Source organism: Neomonachus schauinslandi, chromosome 2, assembly GCF_002201575.2.
Source record: "Neomonachus schauinslandi chromosome 2, ASM220157v2, whole genome shotgun sequence".
Lineage (NCBI taxonomy): Eukaryota > Metazoa > Chordata > Mammalia > Carnivora > Phocidae > Neomonachus > Neomonachus schauinslandi.
The window spans coordinates 135,521,587-135,543,387 of NC_058404.1; the positions used below are offsets into that span (position 1 = coordinate 135,521,587).

Genomic DNA, 21,801 nt, shown 5'->3' on the forward strand with positions numbered 1-21,801 from the left:
TACTTGAGACCTTTCTTGCTTCTTGAGAAAGGCTTGTATTGCTATATACTTTCCTCTTAGGACTGCCTTTGCTGCATCCCAAAGATTTTGAATAGTTGTGTTTTCATTTTCATTGGCTTCCATGTATTTTTTTAATTCTTCTTTAATTTCCTGGTTGACCCATTCGTTCTTCAGTAGGATGCTCTTTAGCCTCCATGTATTTGAGTTCTTTCTGACTTTTGTCTTGTGATTGAGCTCTAGTTTCAAAGCATTGTGGTCTGAAAATAGGCAGGGAATGATTCCAATCTTTTGGTACCGGTTGAGACCTGATTTATGACCTAGGATGTGATCTATTCTGGAGAATGTTCCATGGGCACTAGAGAAGAATGTGTATTCCGTTGCTTTGGGGTGGAATGTTCTGAATATGTCTGTAAAGTCCATTTGGTCCAGTGTGTCATTTAAAGTCTTTATTTCCTTGTTGATCTTTTGCTTAGACGATCTGTCCATTTCAGTGAGGGGGGTGTTAAAGTCCCCCACTATTACTGTATTGTTGTCGATGTGTTTCTTTGCTTTTGTAATTAATTGGCTTATATAATTGGCTGCTCCCATGTTAGGGGCATAGATATTTACAATTGTTAGATCTTCTTGTTGGATAGATCCTTTAAGTATGATATAGTGTCCTTCCTCATCTCTTATTACAGTCTTTGGTTTAAAATCTAATTTGTCTGATATAAGGATTGCCACCCCAGCTTTCTTTTGGTATCCATTAGCATGGTAAATGGTTTTCCACCCCCTCACTTTCAATCTGGGGCTGTCTTTGGGTCGAAAATGAGTCTCTTGCAGACAGCATATCGATGGGTCTTGTTTTTTAATCCAGTCTGATAGCCTGTGTCTTTTGATTGGGGCATTGAGCCCATTTACATTCAGGGTAACTATCGAAAGATAGGAATTTAGTGCCATTGTATTGCCTGTAAGGTGACTGTTACCGTATATTGTCTGTGTTCCTTTCTGGTCTATGTTGCTTTTAGGCTCTCTCTTTGCTTAGAGGACCCCTTTCAAGATTTCCCGTAGGGCTGGTTTTGTGTTTGCAAATTCCTTTAGTTTTTGTTTGTCCTGGAAGCTTTTTATCTCTCCTTCAATTTTCAATGACAGCCTAGCTGGATAGAGTATTCTTGGCTGCATATTTTTCTCATTTAGTGCTCTGAATATATCCTGCCAGTCCTTTCTGGCCTGCCAGGTCTCTGTGGATAGGTCTGTTGCCAATCTAATGTTTCTACCCTTGTAGGTTACATATCTCTTCTCCCGAGCTGCTTTGAGGATTTTCTCTTTGTCTATGAGACTCATAAGTTTTACTATTAGATGTCGGGGTGTTGACCTATTTTTATTGATTTTGAGAGGGGTTCTCTGTGCTTCCTGGATTTTCATGCCTGTTTCCTTCCCCAAATTAGGGAAATTCTCTGCTATAATTTGCTCCATTATACCTTCTGCCCCTCTCTCTCTTTCTTCTTCTTCTGGGATCCCAATTATTCTAATGTTGTTTCGTCTTATGGTATCGCTTATCTCTCGAATTCTGCCCTCGTGATCCAGTAGTTGTTTATCTCTCTTTTTCTCAGCTTCTTTATTTTCCATCATTTCATCTTCTATATTACTGATTCTCTCTTCTGCCTCATTTATTCTAGCAGTTAGTGCCCCCATTTTTGATTGCACCTCATTAATAGCCTTTTTGATTTCTACTTGGTTGGATTTTAGTTCTTTTACTTCTCCAGAAAGGGTTTCTCTAATAACTTCCATATTTTTTTCAAGCCCAGCTAGTATCTTTAAAGTGATGATTCTGAACTCTAGATCTGACATGTACTAATGTCCGTATTGAGTAGGTCCCTGGCAGTTGGTACTACCTCTTGTTCTTTTTGTTGAGGTGATTTTTTCCGTCTTGTCATTTTGTGCAGAGGAGAATAGATTAATGAGAGAACAAAATGCTAGCAGAGTAACAATGTCCCCAGAAAATATACTCTAAACAAATCAGAAAAAACCTGAAGCAGTGGGAAAAGAAAGGAAAAGAGAGAAAAAAGAAAAAGAAAAAAAAGAAAAAGATAAAGATAAAAACAAAAACAAACAAAACAACAACAGAAAAACCAGAATGTGATCAAATATGATCAGGCTGGTATATAGATCAGTGCCACACACTAGATTTGGGGTGTATTTTGGTCTTTTAGAAGAAAGTGCCTCCCAAAATTTTAAAGAAAGAAAAACTTATATATGTACAAAAATAAGGGTTGATCTGATGAAGGGATGGAATATGACCATAAAGATGGAAATTATAAAAAAATTTATAAAAGGAATTGATAAGAAGTTGTTTGAAAAAAGAAAGAAGAGGATTTAAAAAAAGAAAAAAAAAAGGGAGAGGATGTGATCAGGCAGGGGAATAGAAAATACCATATACTAGAGATTTAGGGTATATTTTGATCTGTTAGAAGAAACTATCTCAAAATTTTAAAGAGAGAACAACTTATATATATAAGCCAAAAATACAGGTAACTACTATGAAGGGATAGAATATGACTCTAAAAATGAAAAATAAAAAAATTTTTTTAAAAAAAAAGGGATTGATAAGATGTTGGTTGAAAAAGGGAAAGAGAAAAATTCAAAAAGAAAAAAAAAGAAAAAAAGACAGTTAAAAAAAATTAACTTTGAAAGACTACAGAATCATGGTAAAAAAGCCATGAATTCTATGTGCAGTATTCCCCTAGCGCTGGAGTTCTGCCGTTCTCATTGATGGGTAAACTTGGTCTTGGCTGGCTGTTCTCGCTGATCTTCTGGGGAGGGGCCTGTTGCCGTGGTTTCCAAATGTCTTTGCCGGAGGCAGAATTGCCCCGCCCTTGCCCCCTCCCAGCTAAGTAATCTGCTCGGGTTTGCTCTCCCGGGCTTTTGTTCCCTGCGAGCTTTCCCTACAGCTTTGGAGGCGGAGAGTGAAAATGGCGGCCTCCCAATCTCCGCCCCGGAGGAGCCGAGAACTCGGGGCCCTGCTTCTCAGTGAGCCCCCAGAGAAAAGCCGTCAGTCACTCCCGTCTCCCCAGTCTCCAGCCGCACTCTGTGCTCACCCGGCCTGTGACCGCGCGTTTCTATCTCTGGCACCCGACCCCGGGTGGAGTCTCCAAACCCAGCAGATCCCTGCAGTGCGCTCCCGCGCGGCTCCTCCCAGGGGAGGAAGGTGAGTCTCCCCGGATCTGCCGCTTGTTGGGTCCCTGCTGGAGGAGCAGTGGCCCGACTGTGCCGCGGATCACGGTTTATGGCAACCCCGAGCTGAGAGCCCGCGCCTGGGCTCCGCCTCTGCAGCCGGCTTCCCTGCTCCGATACCTGGGAGCTCTGCCGCACTCAGGCACCCCCTGTCTTTCTGTGACCCGTGGGTCCTGAGACCACACTGTCCCGGAGGGTTCCACGCCCCACTTAGCCACCGGAGTGACGTCCCTCAGCGGAGCCGACTTCTAAAAGTTCCGATTTTGTGCTCCGAGGCTCTATCACTTGCCAGAAGCGGCCGCCGGAGGCCCCTCCCCCGCCGTCTATCCTCCCGAATATCGCCTCGGATTCACTTCTCCGCTCGTCCTACCTTCCAGAAAGTGGTCGCTTTTCTGATGAGAGAGTTGTTGCTCTTTTTTTCTTCGATCTCCTGTTGAGTTTGTAGGTGTTCAGAATGGTTTGATCCCTATCCAGCTGAATTCCTGAGACCAGACGAAATCCAGGTCTCCTACTCCTCCGCCATCTTGCTCCCTCCATTTGCTTTAAGTCTAACTCTCCCATGGGGTTGGGGGAGGTGCTTCTGGTTCTTTCCTTGGCCTGATCCTGTGTCATTTGCCTTCATCTGGGTTTTGTTTCTTTTTTCACCTGATTGAGGTATGGGCAGTCAAGTCCTGCCAAAATGGATCCAAGGAATAGTAGATAAATACTAATGGAAAGAACACAGATATTTGGCACAATTAGAGGGAAATTTGAGGAAATCTCATATTTTCAGGAAGAACTAAAAGTTTCCATCCCTATGAAGCAATGCCCTTTCCTCACCTCTCCATTGTGTCAAGGGTACAAAATAAGCACCCAGTAAATGCTAAAATGTATTTTCATATCATCTCCTCCCTTGCCAACATCACATTCATTTATTTCTTGATTTCTTGACTACATGCTTTCTTTCTACTTACAATGCTCTTCTCTAGAACCAGAATTCTCTTTCTCATTCTTTTTCTGTAAATCTTGCTTTCATTTAAGACCCACTATAAGTGACTGGCCCTTTTTCACAAAGCTTTCTCTTCTAAGCACCACCCTTTAATAACATTGTATACTTCTGTATTCCTGCAATATTTAGTTTACACTTTTAAATCACAAGCACTACTAAATGTTGCTTAATTATCTCCAGACATTTCATATATTGTATGTACTCAGTTTCTCCAAGGACAATGGGCTGCCATGGGCAAGAGCTATGCTTTCTGTATCTGTTAAATTTCCATCATAGTACTGGGCACAGGGACGGGAGTTAGTAAATATTAAATACTGTCATTTAAACTAATTCATAACCTGGATTTCAAGATTAATTTTATTTATATCCACTTTATGTGAGAGCATGCATATTTTCATTATCAGTTACCCTGCAAGATGAGGGTCAAAAAAAGAAATGCATGCAATGTAGTATTGATTGGGGTGCCTGGGTGCCTCAGTCGTTAAGCGTCTGACTTCGGCTCAAATCATGATCCCAGGGTCCTGGGATCGAGTCCCACATCTGGCTCCCCACTCAGCGGGGAGCCTGCTTCTCCCTCTCTTTCTGCTGCTCCCTCTACTTGTGCTCTCTCTCTCTGTCAAATAAATAAATAAATAAAATCTTTAAAAAAATAATTAAAAAAAAAACTGTCTCAAGTTGTAAAACAGTGATTTTCATTGGGGGCATTTGGCAAATCTGTGGGTGATTTTCCTTTGCCAGACTGGTTAAGGGCAATACGCTGTTAACAGTCAGGGCCCAGGGAGGTGAGATGTCCTATAATACATGGAACATTCCTGCAAAAGTAAAAATTTAAATCCTCCTAATGAACATTTGTGTAGGTAAAAATTCTACTTATTATTATTGAGCCCAGAATTTACTCTGTTTTATGTATAAACACAAAGCATTTCTATATGTTTTCAATAAACACAGATTTATCCAAGAAGGTAACTTCCATATAAACTAAGAGAAGGACATACTTTGTATCATTCAAGAGTTAGTCACCATTTCTGAAAAATCAACACACAAATGTCAGTGCCACTAATAATATTTGAAACTCCTTAATTAGCCTGTATTTGCAATGACTGCATTTATTGTGATTCTATATATAGGTATGTCTGATTATTTCATTGTCTTCGGTGTAGATAGTCCCTGTGCATTTACATACAGAATTATATATTATATCATTATAAATAGTTTTCCTTTTATTTCTCCTTTGTGTTATAGTTCAAGCTCTATATTGATTGTTTTGGAAATTATGTGGGTAGGGAGATTTCATTACCTATTAATATAATTTCAGAGTAGTAAAAGAACCATTACCAAATATTCATTCCACGACACTGGTAGCTCTAGTTTTAATAGGGTTAGGAGCCATTGTTTTAAACCAATGCGGTCCTTGTTCTCATTGTTTGCTGTACATAATCTCTTAACCTGCCAGAAGACTGCACATTTCTATAAAAAACACAAATTGTCACTTCTTATCATACACTAATACTCTCCTTCCTAAGGTGGGGCAATATTTCTGAGCTGGAAAGGAGAAGTACCTGGATAGCTAACCAGATGGCCTAGGAGGGGCACAGGTCTCTCTTTAATATTCTGTCCAAATGTGGACAGTGGATTTGTACTTTCCAGGAGCAATTCTTAGACCATGCTAGAACATTTCAACAAAGCCTTACTTATAATCTAGAGAAAATTGCAGTGCAAAAATGAGTATCATAAAAGAAGATAAACTAGTTTATACAACACACTCATCATTAATTTGGGGTTCTTCGCAGGATTTCCTCCCTCTTGGTTCAAGTTTTGCCTCCAGTGACAGTGCTTACCTCTAGCCTCTACCTTAAAAACACCTCGGAGAGCTCGAAATCCAAACCAAAACAAGGGACACTGAGTGAGGTAAACATTTCCTCTTTTCTAAATATCTAAGGCCTGCCTTGAAGTATCTCCTTCCTTCCTTCTTCCTTCCTTCCTGCTCTTCCACTAATAATGAAGATCAAGAACGTTCACTTCCTTTGAGGAAACTTCACCCCTATAGACACAAGGGTGACAATCACTGCAAGATCACCTCTACAAGACAATCCTAGGGAAGATAGTGCACTAGATCCAGCATCTCTTCAAGAGTGCAAGTTTTATATAAAAAGTAACGAACTTACCTAAGATCACAGCTAGGAGGGTGTAGGGCAGGAACCAGAACTTGATAGAGTTGCTGAATTCCAGGCTGATAAATAGTACATGCATCTTAATAGACAGAGTATCACTTCTGGTTGGTTGATAGCTAAGCTGTGCTGATGTAAAATGACTTTTGTACCACTTGGATTTGCTCATTACTCCATGATACACGAAGTATCCCAAGTAATTGGAGATTTTCTTGGTGACCAAGGGGATAACCTACATCTTTGGCAATTTTGCAGAGTAAGATGGCCAGGATGACTGATTTGTTTTGAAGACTACTTGGTCTTTGAATGTATTTTAAAGCTATAATCTATACCATCTGTGAGGCAAATCTATGATCAGGGAATGAAGATATGAAGCTGAGGTGTGTGTATGCTAAAAGAAAAATTAAAATTAAAAATTAAAATACCTAACACTGCTCTAAAAATAAAGTCTGTTAATTTTTAAAGGTAACTAAAATCAAAATTATTTTGAAACTTAAATATTTGTCTAATAATACCTAATATTATTTTCAGGAATTAAATTTGTATTTGAATGACTTTTTAAAGATTTTATTTATTTATTTGAGAAAGAAACAGTCAGAGATAGTGTGAAAGAGCAGGAGCAAGGAGGAGAGGGTGAAGCAGGTTCCCCTCTGGGCAGGGAGCCTGATGCGGGACTTGATCCCAGGACCCTGGGATCATGACCTGAGCCAAAGGCAGACGCTTAACTGACTGAGCCACCCAGGTGCCCCTGTTTTGAGTAATTTAAAAAAGAATTCAAGAAGCTCCCAAGCCCTTTGAAATGTTTTTCTTATCTAAGAAAATGTGAGTTGTGGTTTTTTTTCTGTGATGGAATATGCCAATATTTGTTTATCAATTTACAATATTCAGACGGCTTTCATATGCATTAAAAAAATTTTTTTTTCAGTTGTCAGAGGGGCACTTTAATGTAATGGTTAGAAGTATAGATTTTAGAGCCAAACTACCTGGGGCTTAAACTCCATCTTCCCCAATTAGTAGCTGTGTAATTTTAAATGAGTTACTTAACTTTCCTTGCTTTAGTTTTCACCATCGTTTCCCATCCTTATAATGGGGGCAACCATAGTACCTAATTCAGAGATTCAGAGTTGCTGTTGAATTTATACTATACTCAGAATTGTAGACACTCAGTGTTAGCTATTGTTATTATTATTATGTCATAAAATTCTAAGAACTAGTGACAAAGTGAGGGCCTGAAGGGGTTAATGGTGAGTGGAAAAATCAGGTATTGGAGCACATTGCCTCCGTGCAAGATTACCTTTTTGTAGGACCCATGTCTTTTGACACGTGCTCAGGGTCCTTTTCACCCCACAGAAGACAAAGTCTGGCAGATTTCAGTGCTGAGCTGCAACTGCTTCAGTAAGTGAAAAAAGCAGGTTATTAAAACAGGCTTAAGGATACACTCAATGTGATCTCAACCATTAAAACAAAGCATAGCCTAAAACCTGGAGAAAAGAGAGCAAGCACATAGGCCAAATATCAGAAGCATTTGCCCCTGAAGGTGGGATTATGGACCATTCTTTGTTTCTATAATTGTCTCTACTTTCCAAGTGTTCTGTATTGAGCATAGTATTGTTTTGATAATCAGGGAAGAAAAGTAGAAAACAAAAATGATTCCAATAAAAATAGAAACTTGTTTTAGTACCATTGAGTCCAACAATGGAGCATGAAAAGGGTAGGTGAGGAAGAAAGATTTAAAATCTCAAATGTTCATTTTAGGGAGCTTTTGCTATTTGAGAAAGCAAGAACTGTCAGACCCACACTTCATTTTATGAATTTGACGTTTCAGATAAAATTAAGTAAATGTTAATCCATGAACCGTGGAGTGAAACAACGGCAGACGCCTCATCAAGATCGTAAATCCTGTATGGCACTTAAACAACTCGGGAGGCTGGTCTTCCCTCGATAGAATGAAACGCTAAGAAGTTATTTTTCCACAAGAGGGCGGTAACTGCTCAGGGTTTTTTTTCAAAGGGACTTCTAAAGGACCCAGACACTTGTAAACCAAGCAGCAATGCAAATGAAATAACTTTTTCTCAACGAAGAATAAGGAGCCGCACGTGTGAGGCACGGGAAGGACCCATTCTGACACATGCACGCACACCCAAGTCAGAAGCAACAACTCTAAGCAGGACATGAAGAGGAACTAAATTACCTAAATTATGTTCCGTGGATGTTATTTATACAGGTATACAGGTATAAGTTTTTCATGGCTGTTCACATTAGACACTGTATAATCTGGTGGATCAAACCGGGCTAGCATTTTATTCCATAAAGGAATTATAGTAACCCACAGACATTCCTTCGACCACAGGATTTCCACGCCGGAGCCCGTTTTTCAGAATATACTTGCAAGCAAGGGGGTGTTCCCTGGAAGCAAATGGGTCTCCGCAGAAAATTCTGGAGAGGAGAGGATTATATATACACGTCTACATGCTTTGCTGAAATTCAAGACCAGTTTTCTCTCAGCAAGGTATTTAGTGTTTTCTTGCATTTACTCTTGTTCCTGAATTTGGGGTTTGATATTGCAGACATTTCTGGACTTTAGTGTTCTTCATCTTCTGGGACATTTCAGAACCCTCCCTTCCGAGTGCACGTATCTCCCGTGAGAGCTCAGTACCTATTCAGCGACTATGCAGCAGGAGGGCCATGCTGACATTTGGAAGATCCCTGAGGGATGTCCTGGCTTGGGGTTTGAGATCTTTCCGATAGCAGATTCTAAGTCTACACCAGTCGCTTCCCTCACATATTTTGTTGGCCTCGTTGGGAGAGCGTGGACCACAAGACCCTACAGCACTCTCGGTCACCGGGCATTTGTTGGCCTCTTTCTACTCCAGCGCTTCCCAAATCCGTCTCCTTAGTTGCTGGTCAGCAGAAGCAGCCAATGGTCCAGTTCCCCCCCTTCATGGCGTTTACAGGAGGCAAAGAGACGGACAGACAGAAAAGCAGCCCCTTTCCCCTGCTCTCCTTCTCTGAGACTGACTTGTTTCAAGCTTGTGGACATTTCTTCCTTCTCCCTTGTGCCTGCTCGACCCCTCTTACAATACTCACATAAACCCAGCTGGCCTCCGGGTTCAGCCCGCACAGGTTCCACTCCCTGGCGAAGTGGAGTCCTTAAAGAAGTCATCTAGGCAATTGAAGCAAACACATTTCAGAGAGGTTATTGGCCGGAAACACACACCTAATTCCCTTCATACCCGCCACCCCCGCCCGTGTCCCCCGCCTTTTGCGAATGTAAAATAGGCTTCTTGTGGCTACACTTGAGTATCCCCGACACTGGACGTTAATATATTTGGGGAAGAATAGTTATCATTCATTCCCGACTGCTGAATTTAAGTACATTTAGCTGAGATTTCATTTGCATTCCTTCTGCGAGTTATCCTGAATTTAGTGGCTGTTCCTTTAACTTAAAGCAGAAGAATCCAAACGCGCCAGGCGATCCTGAGTCCAGGGTTAGACCGAGGGTCTAACTGCGTAACGGTGGGAGCAGGCTAACAACCGTAACTTGAAAACTGGTTCGTTTGTTCTCGAGCTCAAGAAAGTCAAGGGCAGGCGTGTAGCTTTCCTCATCCGTATCATTTTAGCTTTTTTTGCAGCCTCAAAATTTGCCAACACTCTTTCATTTATTTTCAATTAAAATGCAAATCGTTCGCTTTCAAACACAGCCCCCCCCTAAAATATATATATTGTGCTGAGATGCGAGGGGGGTGTCGCGACCACGTGTTACACGTTCTACTAGAGTCTTCTCCTACTTGGACTTAAAATGTCTGACTTTATTAGGTCCTGGGCAGAAAGGCGTGCGGGTCCTGGGGATTCCCCAAGGGAAAGTCCGGACTCTCTAGGGCCTCTGTAAGCCGCGTGCAGGACGGCCCCGACCAAAAATAGGCCTCCCTGGTCAGCATCGGGATCTGTTCTTCCAAGACTCGGCCCCTAAGGTGGTAATAGTTCTGCAGGGGAGGGTGACATCTCTCCGCGCGCGAGTGACAGGAGCAGCCCACCCCCCTCGGAAGACGCCTCTCGCTCTTCCCGCTCCCAGCTGGAGACAGACAGAGCAGATCGATGACAACCAGCACCAGGCAGGAGGCACCCGCCTTCCTTCAGCGCAGCGCAGTGTGTGCCTGGAATACAAGCTGCCTCACGCGGGATTCAGGCACCCAGGGTTAACCCCGGGGAATCAAGGTACACAGACCCCAGAATTGTTTTGTTGTCACAAGAAAAAAATGCTGCTATTTTAATTCCTCAGTGTGAATGATAAATAAAAGCAAACGATGGAGATGCCTTGCACCCAGCTTTGCAACTATTTACCAATGTCAGTTAAGCCAGAGTTGGTTGGATTGAGTTGAATGTCTCTGTCATATTTCTCTATCTCTTTACCTCACTTCTCCCCGTAGCAGATACTAAATTTACAAAAGGAGAATATCCAATTTTTTCCCGGGTCACAATATTTACATGAAATAAAGGGGGGATCGTTTTTGGAAATTGGAATCTTTGGGGATCACTGGCCTCCTTCCCCTCCTCCATTCCTACCTAGTTCTTGAGAATGTAGTGTACTGGGGGAATGTGAGGAGGTTGCTGGTGGTCCAGGTGCGGGGGTTCAGGAGGGAGACTGTGTGCCACTGTCAAGTGGAAGCCCGTGAGGTAAGGAAAAGTTTCGTTTGTAACGAAGCGAGGGGCAGAGGGGCCCCAGCAACTGGGCCCCGGCTCGGCTCCCCGCCTCATCCTTCCGTTGAAGTCTTTTGGCCGAAATGGCAGGGCGCTGGGGTTTAGATCCATAGCCCAGCAGAGCATCCTCCCTCGTAGGGAAATGCAGGCTGTCCCCGCATGAACTGTTTTCTTGCCCAACTCAGCATAATTCACGTGGAGGAAGGAATTCACTTTCTTTCAGGTCAGAGTCTAAGGTCTGAGAAGTGATCGATTTAGCCCAGTCTCGAAGTTAATGCCAGCGGGTGGAGAGGGAAGAGGGGGACCAAATAAAAACAAAATTACTTTTATCTCAGAAATGAATAATAAAAGTGGCAAAGGGTAAACAAAAACATTTTTAAAAAACAACTCAAGCTCAAGCTGCCACCTTGAAAAGACCAAAGCTTTAGAAATGAGAGCTATCAAAGCGGAATAAGCCCTCCTAGCTTTTGGTGCTTGGACCCATAGGAGTGCTTTGGCACTCACAGTCAAACTCCATCCATGGGTGGTGCCGTTCAGATTTTATTCTTGAGCTATTTATTTCTATTTTCTAAGAATTAAGTTTGGACTTCATGATCTCATCCAAATTGCTCTAGTGACTACCCCTCATTGGTGTGTTACTTCAACATCCTGAAATCTCAGAATTGTGCAAAAGTCTTCCTCCTCCCTTGCACAGCTCAACCCTGCCAGCAATTTCAAGATCCTCATACAAGGGACCAGGGATGGAAGATAGAAAGGGAATAAAGGAAATCACTCTCCAACTCCTAAATCTTAGACATCCCATCACCACAACCCAGAAGGCTGGACATCTCCATCTCTCAAAAAAACCCTGGAGTTGAGGGCAAGGGGCCAGAGTTTTGGAGACAGTTTTCAAAAACTTATAGTCCCCTGGGGCATACCCAGATACTTCTTATATAGATGCCCCTTTTGGTGATTCTGCTCCCGTGTAAACTTAGAATAAATAACGACAATAATCGAAGGAAAGAAAAGTTAAAAAAAAAAAAGGGGGGGGTCACTCCTCTCAGGTCTAAACATCACCTGAAAAACAAATATTCCCATTATACTGATTCTGTTCTCTGAGTATTGAGTAACCCTATAAATGATATCATTGCTGAGAAACCTAAGAATGAAAAGAAAAGTAACGAAGAAAGAACAGAGAAGGAAAGAGGGCGGTGGCAAAAAAGGAAGAGGACGATCCTTCGCCCTACTAGGGGATTAAGGACATCTACAGGCTTAAGGAGCAACAAATTAATTTACACAATTCTGGAAGAGCCCAGATGGCCTTTAATTAATCCCTTCAAAAGAAGGAGCTAGGCCAGGGCTGCGCCGGCTGCCCGCTCCATTAGCTCCATTTTACAAGGGACCAGACTGTTCGAGGTGAGGCGTCGCGAGCTCGTGGGGGAAAGGGGGGTGGTGGGTAGGGTGACGCGAGCAGGCGAGGGGTGGAGGCGAGGGAAGAATATGAACTGCTTTTCCATAAAAGGGCTGGATTTTCATTATTCTTCTCTTTAAAAAGTAATACCCTCTCCGTCTCTGCTCCCCCCTCCACTTTTCTATTTTATTTAACACAATTAATTGAGGCGTCCGCTGGCCCCAAGGCGGAACCGCACCATTCGCCAGGCTCCACCCCCTGGCCCCACCCACAGAAGCGATGGAGGTGGGAGGAGGCGGGAACCAAGCGGGCGCGGCCCTACAGCTCGCCCTCCCCAGCCAGTCAGAGGGCGCGGCGCTCCGGAGTGGGCGTACCCCAGAGGCGACGCGCGGCCCGAGGCTGCGCGCAATTGGAGACGGTGGTTACACCCCCGGCCTGTACCCGGCTCCTCGGCTCCGCCTCCCCGGCAGCCTCTGAGTGACGTCCCTCAAAGTTCTCATTTTGGACCCCCCACTTCCCCCTCCTTTTCGTCCCCCAGCTAAAGAGGGGTAGGGAGTGATGCAAATGTTTTATTACCTTTGAGAGCTTCATCTGAACTGTCAGGCCCGGAGGGAGAGAGGAGAGAGGAGAGGAGAGAGAGAGGGAGTGGAAGAGCCGGAGAGGGTCAGCTTGGCCAGAGGACAGGACTTAGAAGAACGAAGCCTGTAAAGCCGCGAAGAAAATGCGAGAGAGGAGAGGCAAAGGCGGAGAGTGAGAAGAAGAGAGGGTGCTGGGGGGGTGGGGCGGGGGTCGCCAGGCCCGTTTGCAGAAGTGGACAGACGAACGGAGCTGTAACCGAAGCCGTCAGACTTTTCACACTTAGTCTTTGTTTTTCTGTGTGTTTTTTTTTTTTTCTCCCCATTTTTCTTTTCAATATTGCAACTCTAGTGCCCCGTGGCCCAGAGAGGAAGGCGGGTTGGCGCGCCGAATCCGGGAGCGGCGGAGATTGGTGGCACTGCCCTTTCTGGCGCACCAGCCCCTGGCAGAGTCGGCGGAGGAAGCCCGCCCAGAGGCGAAATCCTCCCGCGGGCTGGATGCGCTCTCTCTCTCCCCGGGAGCAGCGAGCGCCGAGTGCGAATCAGCCTCGCGGCGAAAGAACAGGGCAGTCAAGTAAGATTAGAGGAGCGCGTCCGGCGGAACCTGGAGTCCTTTAAACCTCCCCAAAGAAAGCGAGCCAGTCCCTATACGCCAACATCGAAGTGGAGATTCGGTGACTCTTAACTTTGTTGCAAACTCTGGGGCCGGCCTGGGTTTTGCTTTGCTTATTTCTCCCGGGGAGATGAGAAGTAGCGCACATTGAGAGGCGAGGAAAAGTGAAGAGAGAGAAGAGACCGAGATTGAGTCCACGACTCTAGGAGCGAAAGGACAGCCAAACCCGCCCGGACGCCCACTGATCTCGGCGAGCCACCGCCTCTCCAGTGGCGTGTTTGGACATTTCTGCTGCGCAGCTTCGAGAGCAACTCTCGGCGGCGGCGTTCTCGGCCCAGTTGGCAGGTCGCCTCTGGGAGCGCGGAGCTACTCCTCGCTCGCGCCCTCGGCACTCCTCGCTCTCCTGAGCCCCACCGGGGCACCGGCCGGCGCCCTCACTGAGTGGCTGCGGGCTCCGGCCTGGCCGTGGGATGTTAGCGGTGGGGGCGATGGAGGGCACCCGGCAGAGCGCGTTCCTGCTCAGCAGCCCGCCCCTGGCTGCCCTGCACAGCATGGCCGAAATGAAGACCCCGTTGTACCCCGCGGCGTACCCCCCGTTGCCCGCTGGCCCCCCCTCCTCCTCGTCCTCCTCATCCTCCTCGTCGTCGCCCTCCCCGCCTTTGGGCGCCCACAACCCAGGCAGCCTGAAGCCCCCGACCGCGGGGGGGCTCTCATCCCTGGGCAGCCCCCCACAGCAGCTCTCAGCCGCCACCCCCCACGGCATCAACGACATCCTGAGCCGGCCCTCCATGCCCGTGGCCTCAGGGGCCGCCCTGCCCTCCGCCTCGCCCTCGGGTTCCTCCTCCTCTTCCTCGTCCACCTCCGCTTCCTCCGCTTCGGCAGCTGCCGCGGCGGCCGCGGCCGCTGCAGCCGCCGCCTCATCCCCAGCGGGGCTGCTGGCTGGCCTGCCCCGCTTCAGCAGCCTGAGTCCGCCGCCGCCGCCGCCTGGGCTCTACTTCAGCCCCAGCGCAGCGGCCGTGGCCGCCGTAGGTCGGTACCCCAAGCCGCTGGCCGAGCTGCCCGGCCGGACGCCCATCTTCTGGCCAGGAGTTATGCAGAGCCCACCCTGGAGGGACGCCCGCCTGGCCTGCACTCCTCGTGAGTACGATCGCCTGAGTTGTGCGTGTTCTGCCCACTCTCGGGTCATAGCCCCTGGTGTGCATGGAGATCCGTGCACCCTCTTGGCTCCCCAGTAGGTTGGCAGCGCCAGAATCGCAAGATTTGGGCTCTGCCAGGGCATTCATTGAGGGACTCTGGCTTCCCTGAGCTTGCGTCCAAGGGCCCCCCCCCGCTCTCCAAGTCTTGGGCATGCCTCGAGGAGCGGGTGTGCATGAGTCCGCGTTGAAAACAACGCGGTGCTAGGCGTGTGTCTCACCCGAGGCCTCGGCTACTCTGGAGCAGCCTGACGACAATCTCAGGCCCTGCCTGGGTTAAAGAGGTGGGAAGGGCAGGAGAGGCCATTGAGACCCCGGCTACACCCCTTCTTTCCTGGCTCCCGACTGTCGGCGAGGGCCCCACTCTACCTACGCCAGCCTAACTGGTCTCCCTGCGAACTGGTGGGGCACGACAGCGGCAAGCCCTCCACAACCCCCGCCCGAGTGCGTGTATTTGCATGTACGTCTCGGCCCAGGGTGTCCCTACCTAACCTCTTCGCCTTCGAGGAGCTCCCCCCCTCCCCCCAGTACAGTCGGGCCGGGTGAGCCCATTGAAGACAGGCCCGCGGCAGCCGCAGGAGCGAGCTCAGTCACTTCGGGCCACTCCCCTCCGCTGGGCTCTCACTTTCCCACCTGCCTCGGCCCCGGGAAAGGGGTGTGGGGGTGGCGAAGGGCCGGGACATCCTGGACCTGGGAATTTTGAGAAGCACCGTGGCCCTCAACATCCTAACATGAAAATGAACCAGAGGAAGAACGAGGTGGCGACAGAAGGACCGGGGAATATGCACATCCCACCAAGACCTTGCTTGAAACCAACTGAGTTGCCCCGCGATCCGTCCAATTTTCTGGGTAGTTGGCCACCGCCGCGGAGGCTCCTAATCTTCCAAGTGGAGTTCGAGGCTCAGCCCAGGTCTTTCTCTTGTTCCGTTCTTTGCTCTTGACTGAGTCCCCCGAGTCTCCAGGCCTCTTTCGTGTGGCTGAGCGGCAGTAACTAAGGGAAGTTGCGGGAGCTAAGTCGAGGCTCCTTTGGGAAGCCTCCGGATGGAGGGCGGCCCCGGGCGGGTGAGGGTGTCGGGGAGACGCTATTGTGTTCGTTTTGATGGCCATGTAGGGACCGCCAACAAAGGCGGCACCCCCTCCCCCTCGGCCGCAGAGGCGTTAGACTTGGGGGCGATTTAGCTCTCTTGTGTGCAAAAAACAAGGCGCCCTTTGTTGTGCGGACACAGGTTAAGAAAGCGTTCAAGGAAAGGAAAAAAAAAGGGGGGGAAGAAAAAAAAAACCTAGTCATCCTCAAGCAAAGTCTCCGGGGCCGAGCAAGCACTGACTGGACTGGGAGGCGAGAGGGGCCTTTTCCCGGCATTCCTCAATTTACTGGGGCCTGGTGATTCGGCCCCGGCAAACTTGAGCAATGCGCTCCCTCACTGTTTGACGTCTGTGTTCGGCAGAAGGTTATTTACTGCTGCTCCAAACACACCCGGCTTTTAAAAACAGGTGGGCGTAAAAAGGCCAAGGGAGGCGCGCGGTGGGACTGGAAGCGCCAGACACTTTTGATGTCTGCCGCGGAATAAGCTTTCCAAAAAACATCGTGTTTTGAGTTTGTTTCTGTTCAGTGGAGCCGCTTGTAACCGATTGTTTTTCCCCTTCCCTTGTTTATCTGTTCTCGCAGATCAAGGATCCATTTTGTTGGACAAAGACGGGAAGAGAAAACACACGAGACCCACGTTTTCTGGCCAGCAGATCTTCGCTCTGGAGAAGACTTTCGAACAAACGAAATACTTGGCGGGGCCCGAGAGGGCTCGCTTGGCCTACTCGCTGGGGATGACGGAGAGTCAGGTCAAGGTGAGTAGACCTTACAAACCTCGAGGGATGGTCTCCCAATCCCCAGCGCGCGCGCGCGCACACACACGCACACACAAGGGCACGCGCGCGCGCACACACACACAACCCTCTAACAAACAGCCGCTCCGGGGTGCGGATCTTAGGAGCCTGGGGAGAAGATGAAATCAGCGAAGGGGGTGGGAGTGGGGGTTACAAAGGCCCTGGGGTCTCGAGGCGGGCAAACTGTTGATGAACAAAAGGAATCAAGCCCCCGCCTTTGAAATTAGGTTAATCTAGATAGCAGCATGTGCTGGGGGAACTCGCCATTATTGGAGAATAAAAGCATGACCGAAATATCAGCCCTTAGAATAGATCACGCCAGTTAGATAGCTTCTATTTATTCAATCTGTAAGGATATTCAAGCTTTTGTTTGTCAATTGAAGCTCCGCTAGTTATATAATTTCCCGATGTAGATCAGCCTTATAGTGCTACTAAATTAACTTGTAGGTTAAAAAAAAAAAAGTCCACAGGATCCAACTTAGCAGGACATGAATCCGCTTTTAGTTTACCTGAGGACCAAAACTTTGGAATAGCAATTTTCCAAATGAATTGACAAGATTATTACTGTATTACGAAAGAATTCTGTTTAAGTTCATCAACAGATGTATGATATTTTACTGTTTGTGACAACAGTTTATAATTAAAATGTCACTTAGCTTATAATTGAGTTGTATAGTATATTTCCAGGGAATCAAATTTGAGAAATCTTTCCCTGAAAAATAAAAGGATTGAACCAGTAGGTAAATTAAATCTAATGGTTTCCAGTATTTCCAGTATTCTTTTTTGTGTCTCTTCTTCAGTTTATTATATTTGGGTGTTTTTGGAGGGGAAGGAGTGTAAGTCTGTTTTCGTTAGTAATCTTGTTGCTCCTTAAATTAAGTAGGAATAACTGTTAGCCACGTCTGCTGGTTAGAGTGTATTTCCCCTGGGGCAAGCATCATAAAATGCATTTCAGGAGTGATTTTGTTTGTGACCATCAGAATACCATCACAGTTAAAATTATTTTTGCAGTGGTTGGTACAGAGCCTACCACAGTAATCTGGAAGTCTTCATTTGTCACCGTAAATATGTCTGTGTGGATAAAAGTGAATTATTATAGCTGTATAAGGAAAATAAAAATCACTTTCTTAACAATTCTGATTCTCTAGATAAAATACATAACGGATGAGAAAATGGATGAGTAGCATAAAAAGAGGATAATATCTTTGGGAAATTGTTTGCTTATTGCTGATGCTTTAGGTTAAATTATGTGTATCAAGCACAGTGTCAAACATCGTGAATAGCTTAAAATATGTTATATAAAATAAATGTCTTAGAGAAGAACAATATTAAAATAATATTTGAAAGACTAGACATGCTAACAGTGGGAAATAATGTAATTGGCAAAATTTCACTTTAAAAAATAACTAATGAAAATTTCAGCTTGATTTTTGGTTTTATGAAAAACAACAGAGAAAGACTCACACACAAACTACTGTGATGATTTTAGCTAACCTATTCAATATTTTCAAGCATTTATGTTGATTATTATTAGTGATTTGAGGTTTCTGTTTTAGCAAATCTTTTTCTTTTTTCTTTTTTTTTAACTTTACATGGTACATTACAAGTGTAAATGGGGAGGGGAGTGTTTACCTACCATGTTTGTGTGGATTCAGACTTGAGATCCGTGAAACAGACAAATATCCAAAAATGAAAAGGAGAACAGAGGTAATTGGGGTAAATGCCGTACTTTCCCCCACAAATCACACTAAGAAGCAAGTACACTTCAAGTTGTTTCAAAGTCTTAATCTAAGAAAGTAAATAACAAATAAAATCACAGTCATTATGAGGCAAACGTAGGAAGGTGAGAAGTTTTCTACTTCAAACTACAAAGTAGGAAAGCGGGCTCATTTTTAGGGAAACTTATTTTAAGTTTCCAAGTTTTTTCTCTTCTTAGAGATAGCTCACTGACAACGTCTGTACTCTTGTGTTACTATCGCTATGGCAACGGCAGTCAGTTTGTCGGTGCCGGATACTCGGAGGAAGCTGGGGCGTTGGAGACAGACTTTGACGGCCCGAACAAGGAAGGTCTCTGAGGGAGGGTGGCAGGCCGTCAGGGGCCCGCCCGTTGGAGCGACCAGGGGGTCTGGGAGAGGCAGCCTTGCCTGGATCCGCTCGCCTTCAATTCCTGTCCCCGCTGGCTCCCCTCTCCTCCCCTTTCTTGGCGCTCAGGTCTGGTTCCAGAACCGCCGGACCAAGTGGAGGAAGAAGCACGCGGCCGAGATGGCCACGGCCAAGAAGAAGCAGGATTCGGAGACCGAGCGGCTCAAGGGGGCTTCGGAGAACGAGGAGGAGGACGACGACTACAACAAGCCTCTGGACCCCAACTCGGACGACGAGAAAATCACGCAGCTGCTGAAGAAGCACAAGTCCAGCAGCGGCGGCGGCGGCCTCCTGCTGCACGCGTCCGAGAACGAGAGCTCGTCCTGAGCGCCCGCCGCCCCCCCCCACCCCCCGGCGGCTGCCGGGCCTCCGGCCTCGGGCCTCCGCCCCGGGGACCGCGCGCGCCCCGCCTGCCCGCCCCTCGGGGCCCCGGAGGACCCGGCCCCAACCGCCGGGGCCCTTTGCTATTTTCTGAGATGTACATATCTATTTTTTTAACCTGGAAGTTGAGGGGGTCGGGGAAGAGAGAGCGAGAGAGAGACTCGGGGGTTGATCAGAAGGCAGAAAAGACCTCGAAATGCACTGCATAGATAAGGCAACCGAAACTCGCAGCTGGGCCACCCTCCTGGCCCCGCTCGGTCCCCTAGACCCGTCCCCCCGGCGCGAGCTGCCGCGGTCCCCGCACCGCCCCCTCCCGCCTGCGCCCCCGCAGCCGGCCGGGGCGGGGCGCGGAGAGGTGTTCTTGAAGGCTCCACACCCACCGCAGGGACCTCGGAGCCACGCGGGCGGGCCACCGCCACAGATGGGAGGAGAGCGGGCGCTTCTCCCCCCACAAACTGCTGTGCCGACTAAAGCAACCTGTTGAAGGCTCTTTGTAAATAAATCGTGAGTCACACTGACTAGAAGTTACTTTATTGTGAATATTTAAAATGTAAAATGCTTTTTTGAATTTGGTATAAAAAGATGGCCCTCCTTCTTCCTTCACTCTGCCCCCTCCCCCCCTTTAAGAACTACTCAAACCACACGTTTCCCTTTTATTTGGAACTTAATTTGAGAAGCGAGACAAGAATGTTCTCCAACCCCGCTCCTCGCCGGGTTTGGATTTGTTCAGTCTCACTTTTCCCTTTGTCCCTTGTTGCTCGTCCCTGACCACCCCCTAGCCAGGCGTCCCGCTGCCGCCTCCAGGACTCGAAGTAGAAGACATGGAACCAGGGAAGGCCTCAGACCTGCCTCTCCGTCCCTCTCAGAAATTGCACAGTCGTTTGTTGCTATTTATTAGTGATTTAAAGAGAGTATTGGGGAGGGAGGGGCTACAATAGCTTGTATTTAATTTAATTCCTTTCTGATAAAATGCGTGTTAAAGTAGATGGTGGGAATTGTTACAACTGCTCTGGGTCAGAAACATAAAAATTCATTTAGTTGCTGTAATTGAATTTGAAGTGTTTTGTATCATAAGAATACTATAGACTATGTATATTGTTTTCTTTTTTAAGCTAATAATGGTGATATATTAGCATCTTTAACATTTATTAATTTATATAAGGAATTCGGTTTGTAAAGAGAAGAGAACCCCCCTTTGCAAGACCAGTTAAATGTAATGCACTTTCTGTTTCAAAGGATAAATCAAATTAAAAAACAGTTTGAAGACGTCTGTTGCCTTGAATGGAAGGGTAGAGATCATCTGATCTCACCAGAGATCTCAAAAGTCAAGACCACAGAATTATTATATTGGTTCCTTGGGTAAAGATAGCTGCTATTTATTTATTTATTTATTTATTTATTTATTTATTTATTTAAGAGTGGGGTCACATCTCTCATTCTCTTGGATTAGGAAGATAAAAGAAATGTAGCCCCACTCGTGGGGCTTCTTGAAGAGACGTGTCTAACAGGCTGCTTCTGATGTCTGTGTTGTCTAATTTTCTCCTGATCGCTTTTTTCTTTTCGAAAAAGTCCCTGGAGGGTTTTGGGAAGGCCTCATTTCCATATATCCAAGGTAGCTCCTTGGTGGAGCCCTAGCTCGCTTAGCTGAGAGGAGGCTGAGGAGCTTGCTGGCGCAGCAGCCCTGCTATTTGATGCTAACATTTACCCACACTCTGTAGCTTGTAAGAATGTAGAAGTTGTTGGAAAGACAGGAACCTTGATTTTGCTAACCATTACAATAAAGGATGAATTTAAAGAAAGCTTCTTCTAACTGATGCGAAAGTCTTTAGGGTTATGGAATCAATGTCACAGCTTCTGCAGCTAAATTTGCAGGGGGAAGAAAAAGGAATCCTACCTAGGGAGAGGGCTGTATCACTGTCTTGGGATCTTTTTGTTTTCAGACACTCAGTTATAGGCTTGGTGAAATACAGTTATCCCCTTAGTGTTTCAGGTTAATGAGCTTGTGTTCAAAGAGAGAAAAATCAATAGAATTCAGTAGATTCTTCAGGCTAGCGTTAGATAAAGAAAGTGTGGGTCTGTTTTGTTCCCTTGAAAATAATTAAAAAAAACAAACTGTGAAAACTGGGAATGTGATTGCCTGAAGGAAATTATTATAGAATATATTCCTGATGGCATGGTGTAATGGAAAGGATGCAAATCTGCCCTATTTCTTTTCTCTAGTTTGTGAAGTTCCCAATAAGTTTTAAACTTCTGAATTTTAGCATTCTTAGCAAGACTGAGGTGTGTGTCCTATAGAGTGGCAGCTATTTCAAAAGAGGTTTTGCTGTGCTGGAGTGATGAAATTTGAGTCTTAGCTATAAATAATAAGAATTTCCTTCCTCCCTCCCTCCTTTCCTTTCTTCCTCCCTCCCTTCCTCCTTCCCTTCCTCTCTTCCTCCCTCTCTCTCTTTTTATGAAAGAATCTGGGGAGGGGGTGTTGTGGAAAGTCTATTATCTGCACTTTATTATTTGTTAATTTGCAACAAGTGAAAGTGTCCTATCTACTTTATTAACTACTTTTTT

The 21,801-nt window shown here is 46.2% G+C and overlaps 1 protein-coding gene across 1 annotated transcript; it reads left to right on the forward strand.

Annotated features, from left to right (window-relative positions):
- The first annotated feature begins 14,115 nt into the window (after positions 1 to 14,115).
- On the forward strand, positions 14,116 to 19,185 carry NKX6-1 (NK6 homeobox 1). Its single transcript, XM_021702428.1, has 3 exons — positions 14,116 to 14,782; positions 16,505 to 16,677; positions 18,928 to 19,185. Exons 1-3 carry the CDS (start codon positions 14,116 to 14,118, stop codon positions 19,183 to 19,185), a joined length of 1,098 nt encoding a protein of 365 aa, XP_021558103.1.
- The last annotated feature ends 2,616 nt before the right edge of the window (positions 19,186 to 21,801 follow it).